Source organism: Haliaeetus albicilla, chromosome 17 (assembly GCF_947461875.1).
Source record: "Haliaeetus albicilla chromosome 17, bHalAlb1.1, whole genome shotgun sequence".
In the NCBI taxonomy this organism is placed as follows: domain Eukaryota; kingdom Metazoa; phylum Chordata; class Aves; order Accipitriformes; family Accipitridae; genus Haliaeetus; species Haliaeetus albicilla.
In genome coordinates, this window is record NC_091499.1 from 26,087,087 (window position 1) to 26,106,908 (window position 19,822).

General features: G+C 36.4%; 1 protein-coding gene across 2 annotated transcripts in view; it reads right to left on the minus strand.

The window, feature by feature from the left end:
- Nucleotides 1-5,927: 5,927 nt before the first annotated feature.
- The window catches only part of GOPC (golgi associated PDZ and coiled-coil motif containing), a 28,025-nt gene continuing 14,130 nt past the window's right edge, over nucleotides 5,928-19,822 (minus strand). Inside the window, exons 3-9 of one of the 2 annotated variants that reach the window (XM_069805113.1) lie at nucleotides 17,403-17,426; nucleotides 13,492-13,667; nucleotides 13,042-13,207; nucleotides 11,699-11,794; nucleotides 10,701-10,865; nucleotides 9,836-10,016; nucleotides 5,928-9,314 (exon numbers count right to left, since the gene is read on the minus strand). In XM_069805113.1, the coding sequence (XP_069661214.1) occupies nucleotides 9,196-9,314; nucleotides 9,836-10,016; nucleotides 10,701-10,865; nucleotides 11,699-11,794; nucleotides 13,042-13,207; nucleotides 13,492-13,667; nucleotides 17,403-17,426 (927 nt within the window). In that variant the 3' untranslated portion in view covers nucleotides 5,928-9,195. The remainder of the gene's footprint in view (nucleotides 9,315-9,835; nucleotides 10,017-10,700; nucleotides 10,866-11,698; nucleotides 11,795-13,041; nucleotides 13,208-13,491; nucleotides 13,668-17,402; nucleotides 17,427-19,822) is intronic. The other variant, XM_069805114.1, reaches the window with a different exon arrangement.

The following is a 19,822-nucleotide window of genomic DNA, read 5'->3' on the forward strand; positions in this document are numbered from 1 at the left end:
ATTTATCATTTCATTTGAAACTCATCAGTGGTGTTGATACCTATACTGAAAATTACCCTGCCATAGCTGTGTGGGGTTAACAAGACTAACAATGTTACGAAGAAGTGGCGGTAATGCCTAGGAATTTTTGAAGATGGAATAAGTTTCAGGGAACATGCTTATTTAAAGGGAAGGTGCCATTTCTGCACAATCACTTTCAAACTTAAAATAGAAACCTCTCCTGAGGCCTTTTTTTTGAAGCCCCCGGTACAGTCCTACCATCCATAAAGGACATGCAAGGAGGAGTCAGATAAAGTATTTCTAAACCAGATAAAGTACTTCTAAACTAGATAAAGACAAGAGGGAAGACATCCTTAGTTGGGGAAAACTCATGTTACCCATGATAAGGAGGATGCCTAGCATCTGACTTTCTGTGCATCTGACTTTCTGTATCTCATTGTATAGTCTACACATGAGAATTTGGAGACTTTTTCATTCAAACTTTGCCGTATTTGTTTAGGCTTGGCCCCACGTCTGTAAGTCCTGAAAAAAATTTGCCATCTACAGTATGCAGACGTTATTCAGTAACCTCTCGTCCTGGGCTGAGTTAATTCGTTATTTATTCAGACACTTGCAGCACAGCTACTGAGCTGCCACGTGACATCCAAAAGATTATCATCCCATTTATTTTTATATGGTCATAGGTATTAAAAACAGAAATCCAGGAAGGAGACAACTTCATTAAGTTAAAGCACAACTTCATTTTTCCACATAGCAAAAAATATAAGCCAACATATATGACATATATGACTGTTACTAAGACTTTCGTGTTCTGATTAACCACCCTGAACTGACCTCAGGAATCCATACTTTTGACTAGACACAAATTTTTTAACAGACCTTACTGGAAACGCTCCCTTTGATGACCTGCATTATCTGCTCGCCTGAAGAGGAACAGTATCCCTGAATACTCAGCATTTCCTCTTACTAGTCTGAGCTACTAAAAGGAGCAAGAAAACTTACAACATAACAAATTGTTCAAAACCTGTGACATTCTCTCAGCCAGATCAGACGACAACAGACAATAATAGACTTTAAAAACACATGTATGTTGCCTTCTAGAATGTAGGCAAAAAAGTAATGCCAAAATTCTAGGCTTAAAAGAAACACCAAGAACAATTTAATACAAATGATACAGGCACATACAGCAATGGCTGAAGCCTGACCTGTGACAAGGAGCTTATCAGAAGTCCTCCTCCATGACAAGTGGCAGATAGCAGAGAAGGTGGCAATGTTTGCCATGAAAGAAGGAGAGAAAAGACCACAGAAAGACAGTAAGTTACATTAGCCACCACCCAGCCTCTGGTCTGAACGATTTAACACCTTGAGCATGTATTAGAAACTTCAGCCTTCACAAATGTATTTTACCCATCTTTATTTCTGTGGCCCAGGCAACCATTTCACAGACGGGCAAACTGAGACACACAGATATGCTGCCACTTGTTCAGAGCTGTAGCAACAAATCAAGCCCACCCCAAAACGTAAAGCCCTTTGAAAATACCAATCGCAAACTGGCAAAAAGTCCTCTGTCATGCAGGGACAGAAGACAGGGGTGATAAGGACTAAGATGAACTAGCAGACCTCACTTGAAGAGGCAGCTTTTCTTCACATCTATGGCTAAGCTTTTTATCCTTAAGTGACACCATCTGTTCTGACAGACAGTTTTATAAAATTTGAATAAGGTGACCTGGATAAAGCATGCCTGTTATATGGAAATGCCAGAGTCATACGTGGACGCGGAAAGATTGTGGACAGCTCATGCAAATTCTCTTCCACAGATAGTCAAGCGCTTTCAGCATCTTGTCATAAAAGGCAGCACAAGGTTTTTTTGACACCCCACAACACAAAACGAGCCATGCTTCTGGTAAAAACGCTGCAATAACTTTCCTACTATCTTACAAATACCTGGCAGATGACATTCATAAAAGTTATCCCTTTACGGTAAGTATTTCATTCATATAGGTAACTTTTTGACAGATGGGGTCACACTCCGTCCCCCCATCAATAGTACAATCATGTCACTGTAAAAGGACCAGCATCAAGGACATAAATATTTTATGCCACAGAACATTTCGCTGCCAAGTTCACTGATCACCTGGTTAACGACAACAAACAGGGTTTGGAGACTGCACTATCATTTGGTGGTCACTGGAAACCAACAGCAGTAGAGAAAAGGTGATGACAGGTCAATGTGAACTGACCTTCCTCTTTCCTCTAACCAAGAAGCTTCTGTCTGAAACTAGACTAGAGCAAAACGTAATCATCATCTCCTTTTTTTCACTTCTCCTTGCCACAGTTTGACATGACCATGGGCAGCCTCTGTTCCAGCAAAGAACCCAGGAATGCAACAAGGCTGGTTGTTTATCATCATTGAAGGGCACTGGCAAAGTGCAGGCAGGAGCGTTTACAAACATATCCAATATCTCATTTCATGTTTTATTCATACATTTGGTCCCCTCTTTTGGAAAGGCTTAACGCACCCACAGAGATAAAAAATTTCACTGCTTGGGTGTGAGCTTGTAAGAGAGCACAGCACTCATTTTTAATGTAATTGATGGGGATATCTAAGTATTTTTTAACAAGCCATAAATCCAGAACTATACGAAATTATAACTGGCTGTGTTTATGTGTGCTTGTACATATGCTACACTGATATAGAGGACAATTTTTACCTTAAGATATGTCACCTGCAAAGTACTTGCTAGATGTGAACTAGACTGGATGTTTGTTATGTTAAGAGTACATGTTACTAGAAATAGTTCTCACGAATAAAGTCTTTCTATTTTTTTTAATTAAATAAAAAAAACACCCAACAACCAACCTACAAAACAATAGGTTCTGTTTCTCCAAGTCGCATTAATGCTGAAAATTTGAAGGAAGCTGCTGCCCCCTTTTGGCATTAAATACAAATGCAAATACTTAGCACTAAAAACGTCAGGATTTTGATCACAAATTGCAATTACTAAATAATAGACAAGTTTTGGTGTTGAAAACAGCATAAAACTGAGATAGCCCAAAGTACACTTGTCTATTTAACCAGATCACTCAAGACAACCACATTAACTTACTAAGACGTAGAAGTGCCATGTCTTTCATTTTAAAATAAAACCAGTTTCAAAGTTAGTAATATGTGACCTGGATTTAAAATAACCACTCTAGGAGCACAACAGATCTGAAAAATTTCTTCTAGCTCCCTGAATTGTCTTATGTCACCCCATGTCCGTCATAAATTAGCAAAAGACCTGAACTGTCACACTGGACAAAAACGAAGATCAAATAAATAGGAAACTGTGCAGTAACACGCACTTGACAGCTATACAAAAATCTCCATTTATCATATATAAAAAGTCCATTCCTCAGTTCCAAGCCCAAAGCTGCCAACACTCAGCAGCTGAGGTGCATACTCATTGCAGGGTATAAGTCATAGCGCCCATTGAGAATCCCTTCCCACCGAACCATAAACAACCACGTAAATTATAAATTAAACCAAGAGGAATCGGTGCTTTTGTGGATATAACCCAAAGGCTCTGATCCTGTAAGAGGATCAGCGTGGGCAACCCACAGCAGCCCTCTTTCCCTACCTTTAGCCGAGGAAGGGTCAACAGTGGCAAACTCACTACAGGTTGTTCCAAGAGGGACAGACACCCCATTTCTTGTCGGAAGGAAAAGCGTTCAGGGCAAGGACGTTTCCAGCAGCGTAAGCCCAGTGGACCGAATACACAACCACTCCAGTTCAACAGCGTGATTAACGCTTCCATTCCCCTAAAGAAATTCATAACAAACGTAAACACTTGGACAACAGCAAATGAAATATCATTAGAAAAAATATTTCCATGCCAATCTGGTTTATTCCATTTTGCAGAAGTAATATTTGTGCAAATATTTAGACAGTTAATAGGAAAATTTAATCAACACAACTTACAGAGGTTTGCAGATACACTTGTTAACAATTTGAAGACTTGCAATTTAACAGAAAAGTTATGAGATGTCTCCCAAGTTACAAAGAAAAAAAACAGCACGACTTTAACCCATTTTCCTGGGTTCTTTTTTAGGGATCAATGCGCTTCTAACATACCTCTCCCGGAGGACTGGAACTGCATCCTCCTGCAGAACCTTCGAAACACTGGCACCTCCGACGCTTCCCCACGGTACGGCTGGGAGAAACAAGCGTTGGCACAGTAAGCAGAAGGCTGACAAAGAGACACCAAATAATTTTGACAGCTAATTGAATTAAACACTTGTAAAGCGTGTGAAAAATTTACCCAAGAGACTCCAATTTTCCCCTAAAAGGGAAAACCCTTGAAAAAATACTGCTTGGCCTTATTCAGCCATTTGGCTTAGAAGCCCCGTTGGTGTCCCGTGCAGAACAAGGTGTGGGTGTCAGGAGCAGACACCAAAACGCCTGTGGCAGGGGTACACCAGGCAAAAACACAGGTCAGGCAAGGCTACTCGGGAGCATAAGAGGCAACAGCTGCCTCGTTGAGAAAATTAAAACCAAAGAGGTTGAGTATTTCCCTTTCAAAGTCAGCATGTTTGCCTCTTCTCAGCTCCTGGTTCTGTGAGACTCCTAAAGAACTGGAAATTACCTTGTACTGGAAAAGACACACTCTGGACAAAAGGCAAGCTTGAAATATTTCACGTAATTTTCTTTTCAGGTCGTTGAGCTGAGGTTTTAACCAGCAAAAATGGACTCCTTACACACATCCCGAGTCAGGGTGTGCTTCTCTTCTTTTCTGTCATGTGTGGATCTCTGGAAAAAAATGCAGAGGACTATTCAGTGACCGCGCTTGCTGGGAGCGGCCTCTGACGTCCTTCAGTCGGGCACTGGGCCACAAAGAAATTTTGAATTATCTTCCTTGACCCCAGCTGACAAAATTATTTTTTTCTGCTCTTTCCATCTGTTTTCATCTTCATTCATAGCTGCCTCTAATCCTCTGCTTGTTTTAAGATAGCTCAAATAAGTGTAAGTTTTCTCTCCTTTCCCTCTTCCTTCCATCTGCTGAAGCCACCCATATCTAAACCCTTCTAAAAATTTTACAGGGCTAAAAAATAAGTACTTGCAGTTCTAGCTCTCACCAATTGTGCGTTATACATCTTTTCATCCAACATGACTCAGCCTTGTCTACTGAGACAGTTCCTACCCTCAGTCCTCTACTCACATTCTCAATAAATCCTAAATTACCATAATTATACTACTACCACAGTTACTGTACCATTACCTTTCATTTGAGCTCTCTGTTCATCCAGATGAACTTGATGCTTCAGGGCAAGATGACCACTGAAGTACAGATGAGAGATTTTTTTTTTTTTAAATATTATTTAAAACACAAAAAAGAAAATCTGAACAAAAAGACTTTAATATCAAGACTAAAAATCATAACATGAAGATAACTGTTTTGTAACTTCAGTGGAAAACTCAGAATATACTTATTCTTCCTAATGCATGGAAAACAAACAAAAATAAGATAGAAAAAAGAAAAAAGGTAGTTTCCACAATTTTACCCAAATGACTTAATCCTTTGACAGGTCTGGGTCTTTACAGCTCTTCTTAGTCAAAGACTTCAGAATATTTATGGTATTATTATACAGCCAGGCACTGCAAATATTTCCTTTTTTTCTTTTATTGAAAAACATTCAGCAGAAAAAGCATCTCAATGAAATTTGAGACATGTCCTATAACTCTTATCTTTTTTAAAAATGTAATTTGCTCTTAACCATTGCTGGCCAAGACTGGATTAGCGTCAAACTTCATGTTAGGTAGTTTTGGTTTTCCTCATATTAGCTCTTTGGCCAGGTGTGGACTACATGCTAACAGAAAAAGATCACACACAAGGTTAGGTGTCTGTATTTTATATAGAAACCAGAAGAAAATTAAGTATCAGTCTGAATTAGGTGCAGAAATCACTGCAATGCAGAAGAGTATATTTATTTACAGGCTAATAAAAATATATTATATTCAGCTTAACTAGATGTATACATTTGTTGCAAAATGTTCTATCTGCTACAGAAGTGAGAGTAATCCATGATGTAATAATGTTTGGACAGATACAATAAATACCTGAATTTTTTTTGATACAATTGTAGATTAACATATGTTGAGACAGATACAAACCATCTTCACTGCCAAGAATACACTTCTACAAAGGAAATACTACATACAGCCTTTGATCAGAGTTAAATTTATTGCCATAAAGCGCTTTCCTTAACTTACATGCTTTTAATTAACATTGGTCCCAGACACCAACAAACACTGTCCACCTTTAGCTTAAAATACAATTGTCTCACTGAAGATCTTTTTTTAATAGGCAAGGAATTATCTACTCCAAAAAAATCGCAAAATTCTCTTTAGAATATTATTTTATTTTTTTTAAGTAAAAATATATATACACACACAAGTAAACCATTTTACACTTTAAAAAATAAAAATGAAGTCGGAATACTGACTTTCCTTGGAAATTCTTCTAAGTCTAATTCATTCAGCCTCTGGGATCAGCAGGACTGAGTCTTCCAGTTACTGACAAAGGGGAGAATACAGATTTGTCTACTGAATCTGGAAATGTCAACTTGCAAAACTTTTCTCAGTTTAAATATTAATCTCTAAGCATCTCAGTATGACTACAATAAACCAGTACGTTAAATCAGCTGGTAGGAAGTATGGAGTACATGGAGACAGACTGTAGTGTCTGAGCAAAATCCTCCCATTCAGGGCTTTCTAAACAAAGATTATAAAAACTGCAGGGAAGGAAATCTGGTGATAATTTACTGCTACCTGATTTGTCTACGCCTAGTCATTTTCCTCAGCAATTGTTCCTTCTGTTGATCTCATATACAGATTAAAAATAGACAAGGTAAGAGAAGAGAAACGGTCCAGCAACTTCCAGAAGATGAAGAAAGGAGCACAGCATCATGAGAAACTGGTGGACAAGGAACGTTAGGAAAACATTCTCCCACTTCAGGCTAAAACTGATCAAAAGCATTAAGTGGAAAATAAGGTGTGCCAAGAAGTAAGGAAGAACAAATAGATTAAAAATGTTACCTTTCCCTCAAATAAAGGGAAACCATAGGCAAATTTAATGCCTTTTTTAAAAGTTACTAGACTAGTTGGACAAGTCTCATTTCTTACAACTGCAGCAAGATTTCGTATAGCAGTGATTTTCAAAGACAAGCTGATTACTTTGAACTATCCTTTCTGACAGAGAGGACATTGAGTGTTCCAGGCCACAGACAGTTTCAGAGTGCACTCTGCTTGAGTAACTGTGGGAAAAACACACATCGGGATGCAAAGTTACGGCAGTGGATTCATCTGCTAACATGCAGCCCATGTGCCCTCAAGTTTCTGAAGCTTCAGAAAAAGAAACATGCCTGGGGACCTGTTTCTTCTTCACACAGCTTTATTTTTAAATACTAGTTTCTGTTTGGTGAAAACTGTACAGCTTTGACTATTTTAAAAACCTTCTACAGTATGCTGTATGACAAAGACTATTATAAAAAATGAACCAAATAATGTTATTCCACTGAGTAAGTGGAACTCACGCCCACACGCACACACACACAAAACGATTGTGTAAATAGCGAAGTTAAGGGATTTATAAATAGCAAAATCTTTGAATAAAGTATATACATTTTTAGGCTTTCTCTATAAACATATATATATATAGTGCTCCTAGGAGAGACAAGTAACTGTGTTCTACATCACAATTTAGAACATAAGAGTATGTTCTCTAAAGGCCTTTGCAGTTTTTTCTTACGTATGTACATCCTACACAGTAACACTTGCAAAGATGTCTTTTCACATTAGTTCCTCTCTCGATGTACAAAATCTTATCTTTTCACATTACAGTTCACCAGCCTGCAGAGCACTGAACAGGAAAGCTGGCACTGCATGCTGAAATAATAAATGCAATTACAATGTAGAGCTTGCATGTGGAGAGGGCTGCACTTCACCAAAAGATCTACAAATGGAATATGAGAAACTGGCCAAGAAACCATCCTCAACGTTCCCATTTGCAGCCATGCTGTGGGCCTTTAGATGTACACCAATCAAAAGCTATTTTAAGATACACTGCTCTTAAAAAAAGAGTAACATTTTGTTTCAACATTAAGACAATTATAGGTTAATACGACTGCCATAACATAACACAGATAGGGCCAGACACCGTATGATTCTGAGCACCCCCTGTAAAGTACTGTGCACTCAACTTTCACTTCTTTAACGATTATTTTAATGTGAAATGGGTATGTTCAGTACTCATCAAAAGCACTCAGCATTTCATAAGGTCAAGCTAATGATGACCAACTCAAATCACTCCACATTAGCAGTAACCGCATCCATTCAAGAATGAACACTAAATTGATGATGCTCAGAAAAAAAATACCAAAGGGTCCACATAATTGTGAGTGTTTTTTAAACTAATTTTGCTTTTAAAACCCCATAATACTGTTTAAATACCTTTGGAGCAAGTTTCAAATGGAACAATTGGCAGTGAATTCATTAAAACAATGCCAAAAATCTCACTCATAAAATGACCATGGGCTGAAGGATCACGATTAGCAAGTACTCCACTGTCCCATTTGGGTTTTGATGGTCTTTGCTCAAATAAAAGCTCTGGTTTTTACTATTCTGAGAAAAAAAAAAGCTTTCGTTTAGAAGTTACAGTTCAAAAATCCTAAATACAAAACTCATGGATGCAATGGCACAATTCCCCCCCTCATCCTTGTAGACTTAAAGCTTGTTTCACACCAAACTGAACATCAGTCGTCCCTTTCAAACATCAAAGGGTCAAAATGAAGTTGGCCACATCTTATTCTACTTCCATGGGGACATCAATGAGATTAAAAGTTGAATGTATTGAGGTTATCCTTTTTAGAAATCCCATGCTTTGGTGCTTATTATTAAAAAGAAAATTCATTTCACATGCCATGTGTTAGATAACTACTGTGTGTCACGCAAAAGACAGTTTTCCACATTTAGAATTGCTCACAATGAAGCCCTGAGGTAACCGCCTTTTTTCCAGGCAACAGTAATACAGTTCCCTTTGACATTTAATCATCCTTTTACAACCTACACTAGTATATGCAACTTGGAGCAGTCAATATTGATTATCAATTGTTCCCAAAGATGGGATCTGTCCACTTGAATTGTTTGTTTGTTTGTTTTTACGATAAAGACTCAGCAGAACGGGCTAATTTGGGTGCAGTGTCTTCTAATGGAGCTTCAACTGAATTCCCCAGGTCTCCATTTTCATGTCCATCAATACTTGGCTTCTTATCAAACACTGCAAGTTAAAAAGAAAGTTTATTTAAGGAAGAGAAGTAATCTTGGGAAGGACAGATCAGTGAGCCTTATTTCAGAAACTGGGAAGTGTGCTGAATGACTACTAAAATAAGAGCTAATAGGTTTTTAGCAGAACATAGTTCCTGTTTTCCTGTCATACTGTTTCTATACCTCTCTGATCTAAAAAATTTATTTGAAGAAGCCAACAACAGAAAGTGTTAAGGGGAATTAATTACTCTTAGACCAGAGTCAGGAAAAGGTAAGAATAAATTTGAATTTCAACCTTTGGGAAAAGGCGATCACAAAAAAAATCCCACAAATTAATTCAGTGAATTCAGTAGTATCTAAGTAAACCAGGCCAGTAAGTGAGGGACCAACCAAAAGAGCTGACAGCTTACTAGTAGGTTAATTGAATTAACAGTAGATTAATTTTACAATGAATATAAAGCCAGTGTTTTCCAGAAATTGGTTTGCATATTGAGACTTCAGAATTAAACTGCATATAACATATTTTAGGTTTACCTTGTGAGGGTTTGACATCCACATTTGCATCTTTCCTATTAGAACTTGAGTTTGCACCTTCTTCCAATTCGTCAAGATATAAACGATAACGGTGTCCACTCTCATCCTCATATTCTACATTTTCATCATCCGAATCAACTTCCGGAGCAACGTACACTACTTCAAATTCAATCTCGCCTCTCTAAAATGCAACGAAAATTATAAATTTACTTACTACTGCACAGCTACGTAACAGGATTACCAAGATGGGCTAGGTTACTAAAACAAATACATTTTACTGTTGTAAACACATTTACAGTTGTGTTGAATATTTTGGATATGCATTTGAATTAAGTTTTTACTGACTAAAGAAGTACAGCTCCATAGCTAGGATTTACCAAAGTTACCTGAATTTCTTAGTTATATGCCAATACATTTCAAACAGTGACTTCTAATGAGTAAGTTTTTTGATAAATTAAGTGCACCTGTTAACTGTCTGAAAACAGGAAGCAAGGCAGGAAGAAGAGTATAGACCACAAAGCATATGAGAAACATTATTTGACTGGAGCTGTCCAGCCGTAAAATAATAAAATGTAGGTCAATAAGTAATTATTTCTGGGGGGCAACGTAACAAGCTGATTTCCATCAGCCTTACTGAAGAATCATTAGCCAATACATGGGTTTAACTGAACCAGTACTGACCCGGCAATTTTCTCCTTAAATTGCAAGACGTAAGAGGATTAAGTGTAAGGTGATACAGCTTCAGGAATCACTGTATCTTAGCATAACACCGTACTTAACAGAAAACATTAAAATTCAAGGTCATTCAACAGACAGAACACAGGAAGCACCTAAATGTGCCTATGGATAACAGGTTGCAACTGACCTGTTGGGAAAGAATAGTTACAGCTTCTTTATGTTTGGCATCTCTTAGATTAACTCCATTTACTGCCAGAATAGCATCACCAACATGCAGTCCTCCACATCGATCAGCAGGTTGTCCAGGATGGATTTCAGAGATCAATATTGGTACACCATGCTCCTTCCCACCCTATTAAAAACAAACAAACAAACAAAAAAAGTAGATTTCAAATTAACTGAGATGTCCATTAGCATAAAATTCACATTCTGGTAGTTGCTCTTGAAGCACTTATTTCAACTGTTATTACAGAAAATTAGAAAGCATGCTTCAGACAAAAAGAATGCTTAAGAAGAATGCATGAGATTCTTGCCTTAGTTCTTCTCCCCACAAAAGAATGGATAAATTTCAAATATATACTCAAACTGACAAAGGAGACAATTCTGAATAATAATAGAAGTATAAAATCATACACAAGCTGATGAGACAACATCAAAACCTCATTAAAAAAGCATATCAGGCACCATATTGATGTGCAAGAAACAGTATTCATATTTGGAATAAAAGTATAATAGTCAGAATTTTCAAAATTCATTGTAAAAAGTTAATACAGCTTTTGTTAGGTGTAAGATGCCAGTACTGATACTTTAAAAGTTACAATCACAACAGCTAAGCTTTGGAAGTTAGTTCTCAGATTGTTTCCGCTAAGCTTTGGAAATTAGTTCTCAGATTGTTTCCGCTCTTCTGCAGACTTACCACACCTGAAATTCACCACTAGCTAATCTGCTAAAGTGTCTATACCCTAAACATAAGTTGAAATCATAAATTTTACATAAAGTAGCAGTTATCTATTTCCTAATCTACCAAAATGAGTTTTCAAGTTCTATGACCACAGCTATGGATTTGCGTATAGTTTTTTTCATGTGTTCTAACAATACATTCACTGATCCACATATTTTAGAAAAGTACAAATACAAATTTAAATTTCTTCATCTGTGTCATAGAAAATAAATGCAAGTATTTACTGTGATTGAAATTCCTAGTCCTTCATGGTCCTCTTTAACTAGCAAAACTTTTCTGATTGGACCAACACCTTGACTCTTCTTTAAGGCATCAGGATCCTAGTTTGATAAAAAACAAACATAGCATAAATATAAATGTGTGAACCAAAAAGTGATGCATTTCTGCATTGCAGTTTTTTAAATTATATACAGGCAGTATATCAGTAACACAGTTTTAGACTAGCTCCAGGCAGGACAAACTTACAGTGCCCCTTTACAGTCAGGGTACAAAATCAGAAAACACTCCTCACTATGCACTCTTGATGAGAATAATTATTTCTATTATTTCAGTGCTGAGTGATCCACAACACAGAAGTTAAGTTCAAAAGAAAGATATTAAAAATATAAAGGGACTACATGAAGGAATGCTGATCACTGCTGAAAAGTTCTATGCCATAAACTGCAATTTAAAACTAAGAAATGATAGAAGATGTAACACAGTCCCAAGGAAGGGTATTTTATTATATTTTATTATAATAAAAACAAACCATACCAAAAGCCATTCAAGTCAAAACTAAAAGAGAGACTAAATAAATCAAGGTATTTATTTTGCTTTTGTTAAGCTGCTGTTGCCATTATGCATACCCTTAAAATCACACATACACATATTTGTCCACCAATATTTTATATGCTATCAGCAACATAAGCAGTAAGACCCATCTGACAAACTAAGGTATTTAGAACAGATCAAAGCAAAGCACTTTCCTGAAAATGTTTGGTTTTATGCACTGAACACTGGGGTGATTAACAGGTCAGGTGCCAAGTTGGGCAAGTTCTACCAAGGCTACTCACAGTGAAATGCCTTTTAAAAGTTTTATTTTTAAAAGTACCTTGGGGGGGGGGGAGGGGAGTAGGGGTGGGGTGGGATGGAATCAATTATTTTACAGTGTCAATTTATCTGGCCTTTAAAAAAAAATTTAAAAAATTAATTTCACTTCAAACTAAACCTAAAAATGTTATTCTTGTTTTTTCTAAACAAGTTAGCTCCACATTTTGAAACCCAGGTAACAAAATTATGCTATTAAATTCGTATTTATACACACACATAGCAGAGGCTCAGTTTTCAAAAGGACTGAGTGTTCCTAGGTAAGTCAACGGAATTGTATCATCTGTCACGGTCATTTATGGGGACATGCTATCCATCACGGAACTGTCCTTCAGCATACAAAAGAATTATGTATTCAGAAGTCACATTTGAAAGAACACAATATTGAAGTGAGAACAATCACAAAAATGAAGAAATAACTCATATCTATTTTCAACAAATACTGGAAATTATGGAGAAATGGCTCATCTTTTCAACTTACATGTCCTGGTGGTGCTTGCATTGGTCGTTTTAGATCATTCCGACCTCGACAAGCTCTAATAACAGTTTTGTGACGGTGAAGGTGTATTTCTGCTTCAAGCTGATTCCAAAGCTTGTCATGAGCCGGTCCTTTCATATCTCGTCCCAGTAACTGAATCTGCTGGACCCTATGTAATGACGAAGAGAGTAAAATAACATGCTATATCACAACTGAAAAATCAATGCATTGTACAACTCATACACTTCATCTGGCTACAGCACACAGTCATGCAGCAACTAGAGCAAGTGCAAGAACTGTGGAGATTTTTATTTCTTCCTTTTGTTCAATTAACTGCAAATGTGAGACTTTTCCTACTTAGTCCTAACTTTGGACCTGCCTCGGGGGACACAAAAGAAGAAAATAATAACAAAAAACATCTCATGCTAAGGGACATGGATTGACTTCACATACCTTCCAGCTAGTTCCTTATCTAAATACTTGGCTGCCAATCTTGCTCCATAAACCTCAGCCTGAAGCACAGCTATGTGTCTACGAAGTGCTTCATTTTCCTTCCTCAGCAACTTCACCTCTGCTTCCAGCTGAGCTTCTTTCACTTTTTCTTTCTTGTTAGCTTCAAGTTCTCTCTCCTTTACAAAAAAAAAAAAAAAAGAAAAAAATTGTTGAAAAGCTTTTATCAAAGTTAGTAATGAAAGAGCACTTACTGTTTCTGCACACACAATCTGAAATTACTCTCCTGCGTACAAGACATGCATGCAGGAAAAAAAATGAAAGCAAGGACTCTGGCACTGCAGAAAGTAGTTTGCATTGCATTCTCTCCTCTGAGGAGAGGAGGCCTTGTATTCAACTTTGTGCTCCTGACATGATTTTTATCCAGCTTACAACTCCTTAGCACGAAATTCATATACTGGTTCAAACTGCATGGATGAAAATTAGTAAGAGTGCTTCTCCCTATCACAAAACGGTGGCAAAATTTAAGTAGCCTGAATATCATCCTTACTTTTTCCTGTGTTCAAACAGGAGATTCATACAAAGAGAGAGAAGACTATTTTTAAAATAAAGAAGTAACTACAAAACCACGAAATATTTCAATTTAATATTCTTTAACTATTTTAATCTCATTTTTAATATGATGTCAAGGAAATGTTCTGTAAGTCCGTATGTCCTGAAAGTGACAAGTATTTTCATGCAAACAACCAAGAAATGTCCACCCAGGGACATTTCCAAATTAGAGTCTGAAGACCACAAAAAATAAAGCCAGAGATTCTACACATGAAGATGCCCTCCCTGACAAATTTAAGAGAAATTAGTGCAAAATAGCTTTGTTAAAAAAACCAAACAAACAAAAAACAACAAAAAACCCCTAAACCTCCAAACTAAAACCACACTTTTAGCAAGCTATCTTCCTTCCCTCTTTCCCACTCACCCCGCCACATGAAAAAAGAATTATGGAAATATAAATTACTCCCACAGTGCTCCATCCCAAATGTAGAGAAAACGCATAGTCATTACCTTTTCTAACACCCAGAGCACTGGAGTGAAAGGAATTAGTATGCTCAGATCGCTATTCTACAAAATCTACTTTAAGAAGAGCATGTTTGATGACTTGTATGTTTCATATCTTGCTTTATATCCCCTTTACAAAGTGGGGGAAAAACCCCACCGCAAACCAGGAGAACAGTGGAGACGCAGGATCTATTACCATTTCCTTTTAAAAATGGCTGTCAACTGAAGTATCAATAAAAACTAAGTTGACCATAATGCATTTTTGAAGACACTTAAGAGTACCTAAAAAAAAATGTTCTTTGTACTTGTACCAACTACATTGTTAAACGAATAAAACCAGGAAGTGCTACTAAAGAAGCGATAGGACAGAAACAAAATTTTACAGAACTGGCAAGACAAATCTGTTCTCAAATTGTGAGTGTGCTTATTCACTATTCCAAGTCTGGATATAAATCCATGGATATGGTCAATATTACCACATTTGAGAAATTAAGGAAGGTTGGTCCTTCCAAAGAGAGACATTTTCACAATAGGAATATGTAAGCATTTATAGCTATTTGCCAGAAAGTCAACTCTGAACTTGATGGACTCTACTGTCTCCTTCATCTGTTAAATACTTGTATCAGGTTAGATGAATAGAGTACTTTACACATACGTACACGTTGGCCAAGAATTGCCTAGCATACTGCTCAGGAGGAGCGGCACAAAGATTGCTTGAAATTGCTGGCATTTCACTTCCTGTAATTCCCATATTGACCCAGTTTCAGATCAGGTTTGACTCCATACACATGTTAGAAAACAGGTCACACAAAGCCACTTCTGGTCTCTGCCTTTGGGTTGGGGGTTGTCTTGTGAGATGACTTCAACAAATCCCCTTCTGAACTGCAGGATCACTCCTAAGCCAAGAATTTTGACTAATCTACATTTCAAGAATAGGAGTTTCTAAAATTATACCAATTTTCTCTATTATTATGATGGTCTAGAGCTATCTTAATTCACACCTGCTGCCAGCAGCCAAAGGGCAATTACAAGAATTCAAGCGTGCCAATGCGCGGCATTGCCACTGCCACACACTTTAGCTGTACGAAGGGTCACGGTTCAGACTAACACTCGTTTTACAGTAGCAGCAGAGTCCGTATACAGATACAGTGTTCCTCTAACGCTTATGTTAGCTATGCACATATTGCTAATATTGCATCAAGGTGCTCTGAATAGTATAGGCCCCTTGTTTGTGTACGTACTCACTTTTAGAATGTCTTTTATTTGGCAAATATAAAAAGACAAAGACTAGCATTTAAGACAGACGTATGAAGATATATTATTCACACCCAAACCTCCATTTTCTTCCTCACTGGGTATTTTTATGCTTTATTTACTGAATAAAAAGTCATAAACTAAAAACTCATATCATCTTTGCCAATAATTTGTTAGAATGTACCATTCAGAATGTTTTCTGCTCAGAAAAAAGCTTTAGAGATGCATGAGTTCCTTGATGTATCTGAAATACAAGTTGGGAAAAGAATTCCAACTTCCCCCAGAAAAGTGGATTGCTGAAGTGATCCAAGATATTTGATTACACTAGCAAATGTCATATAGCACACTTCAGTGTATTTATAAGAAGTAGCCAGCTTAAAAACTCTCATCAAGAATAAAATTTTCCATCAAGTTTCTCTGAATTTCGTTTGTCATTTAAATTAAATTTAAACAGAAAGTCAAATGTTACATTTCTAAGTGGAATCACTTTTAGTCATGCATTTTAAATGTTATATCTAAAATAGGAGGAACAATGTAATCCCATAGAATTGTTTTCTTCCTATTTTCTCCATTACTATGACCATTGTTCTGTGACTGAGGTGGAAAATTACACCCAGAAGCTATTCTTCTCTGGACTGTCTCCAATAGATCACCACATGAATTAAAAAAATTAAAATGTTTGCAATACAGAATCTCTGAAGATGTACTGAAAGAACATGTCGTGTTTTGAACGACTGCCAAGAGATGTGACAAAAGTCTCAAAAATGATTAAAAAGTTGAGGAAGTTACAGAATAGTTTCATGCCTTCTAGTGTTCATAGTATTGCTTAGGTTCTGCAAAATAGAAAAAAGTGTATCTTCTATTAGTAGTATAAAAAAAAAACCAAAACAAAAACCACTAAACCAAAAATGCAACTGCATTGTTGAAGATCAAAGCTTGCAGTTACCAGCTATCCCATGGCTTTTCAAAAAGCAAATACTGAGTAACGATAATGAGGTACATAGCATAATAAAAGTGGAAAAGCTGTTTAAAAACCTTCCAAGTCTATCACCGTGAAAGACTGAAAGATAAGTTAGCTTTGCTTCACCTTTTCTTCTTATATATGTATTATTGTGTTTATATGTTTGGGGCTGCTTCCCAAGCCAGTAAATCATACTAAATCATGCCCACAAAAAGAATTGAGAAAAAGGAAAACAAGGAGAAGTTTACAGGATTTTTTTTTTTAAATACAACACAAAGAATACTTCATATTACATTGATAGATGTGTACAGTGTTAATGCTTTAGAAATTGTATAACACCTTAACATTTTTTGAGCTACTACCAGAACAATCTTTCAGAATGCCAAGTTGCCACATATCACCCCAAATTAGCTGTAACAATAATAAATAAAACAAATACAGACTTAGGAAAGAGGGCACCAAAAGTAGAAAAGAAAAACTAAAATGCAAAGAAAATTCTTTCCACAGCATCTTGCCAAATGACAGGAAAAAGGAACAAGACAGATCTGTTTTGCCAGTTTCTGAGGCCAACATATATATAAGTTGTTGCACAAAACAAAAGCACTGTAAACATAAAAAAAAAAAAGGCAGTCAGCATACTTACCATTTCATCCACAGAAAGGACAGACTTAAGACAGAAGAAGAGATTTCCATAATTAGAGAAACAGGCAATAGGAACTTCAAGAAAATGCAACAACATAAATTACTTACTCCAAAAGAAATTTACCAGCAGGTTTTTTATTTTATTAGAAGGCATAAAGAACAAGCACATTGCTATAATTGTACTTAGCAGCAATTTTGGTATGTTGCAGTGAACGTTATTAAAACTCTTATTAAAAATTTTAACCTTATTGTAGTATTGAAAACAACACTTCCTCCTAAAATACCAAAAATCTTCATAAAGAATAGCAAGATAATGCAAAATGCATGAAAGCAGTTTTGAAGCTATCATAGAAAATACATTCTGTAATCTAACATCTGTTATACAGATAATAGATTTTTTTCCTTTCGGAAAGAATAACAAAATACATATTACAAGAGGGACATAAAAGGCAGGGAGAAGTAGCAAAAAGGATATGCGAACTGCAAAACTCAAGAAAAAAAATTCAACTAGGCAACTTCATACTCTTACAGAGAAAGAGTTATTGTGCGTGGACTAAGCAGATACACCACTCCTAAAAAGGGATTAGGCCTGAACTATGTGATGTTATCAATTGCTTAGCAATCTGAAACATTTAAAAATGTCTTAGTTCACCACTATATACAACTTCAGAGTTTGCAGAGTATACATTTATGCTAACACTCTACATAGAAAAGAAGAGTGGTTGTTGTTAACAAAGAAAGCAGGAAGCTAACTAGTAGAGAACTTTATTTCCCCATCACATATTCTGTTGACACAGTCCTTTGCCCCCAGAGGCTTTCTGACTGCCATGTCAACACGACAGTTTTTATTTACCTCAAACTCAGACTTCCCATTTTATTGTCATTTAAGCAGCCTCAGTTTTCCTTGTTCAAGCTTCCCAGACCTTGATAGCTTTCTTTACCTAGAACAGTTTAAAGCTGAGCTTCTCTCCATTAAAACTATGAAATCCCTATAGGCAAAGTAAAGCAAACTCAGAAGATTAGCCCTGATGTTTATAAAAAAAGGAGGAACTAAATGGAATTAAGGGGACAATATCAGTCTAGGCTGATTCAACACAGATAACATCTGAAACAATGCAAGTAAAATGTATTTACTGTCACTTGTGGGAGAAAGACTGCTGTCACTAGCATGGAGATTTAAAATATCTTTAGAAAATGTTTATAACAAGGTAAAGGAGAAACAAAAAGGTTAAAAGTATTACTCTCTATGCCACTCAGAAGTTAAGCCTCACTAATGAAATTTAGAGACCGAAATCACTCACAGTGGTGTGTTGGCTTAAAAACTTTGCTACATGTAAACCTGCAGCCTAACACTTACAAAATGCTGCTGATACTTAACTAATGCTTATTTACAGAGCCATAAAAATCATTAACGGCTCTAAAGAAACTTCAACCTGCTTAAGCTATAATTCAATACAAAATAAATTATGTGCCGACAATCCAGAAAATGTTACTCTTATGCTGAATATGCAACTACGAGGACCTAGGAACATAGCTCTAATTCAATTACAGCTTTTGGATCTGAAACAGGAAGAATTTGGGTTACTCCTGTTATTCAGTGATTAGCCTAGATTAGATAGCCTTTAAGCCTATTACTGTGTTTTATTATACGTTAATTAACAGGACAAAATAGCAGAGGAGACTAATCTAATGTTCCACCTATGTTGGGACTAGGTATTTGCAACCAACCCACAAAGCAATTTTAAAAACAGCCAGAGAGCTAGACTTTGATTTATGCCAACAGTTAGAAACCACAATCTATACAACATTACTTTACTTTTCTAATTTACAAAGTCTTAGTATTAGAGCCTGAATCTGTGCTGTGGCTAGTAACAAGGCACCCTACACTCTGGTTATCAGTCAATGCCAACTAATTGCACAGATTAATTATTGTTAACTTTTGGTGGGCTTTGTAAAGCTCTAAGTTTCTAAAAAAAACATATCATACAAAATTAACAGTGGTTTATTGAGTTCTATTACAACAGTCTGCTGCATGTAGCAATGGAGGGCACTGTAGATGCATCTGCAGCATTATTAAAGAGAAAGAATGACAACAGAGAGAGGACTGTGATGCCAGCTACCCTCTCTCTGTATGGCAAACCAATCCTATTCTGTGAAGATTTGATTGTATTTGTATATTGGAAGCTATTATCTTTTGCAACTTCTGTCTTCAGAAAAGCTTTATGAACCACCAAAATATTTTCTTATTTTACTTCAAGAAACCACTAAAAAATGGTTTATGTAAAAAGAACTTCTTAAATTCAAATTCATTATTCTGATGTTATTTATGTTATTTTTAATGGTTGCTAACAACCAACTGTAGATGTTATTTAAAAAAGAAAAAGTTAACTCTCTCTAACATTTTTTTATGTGAAAATTTGT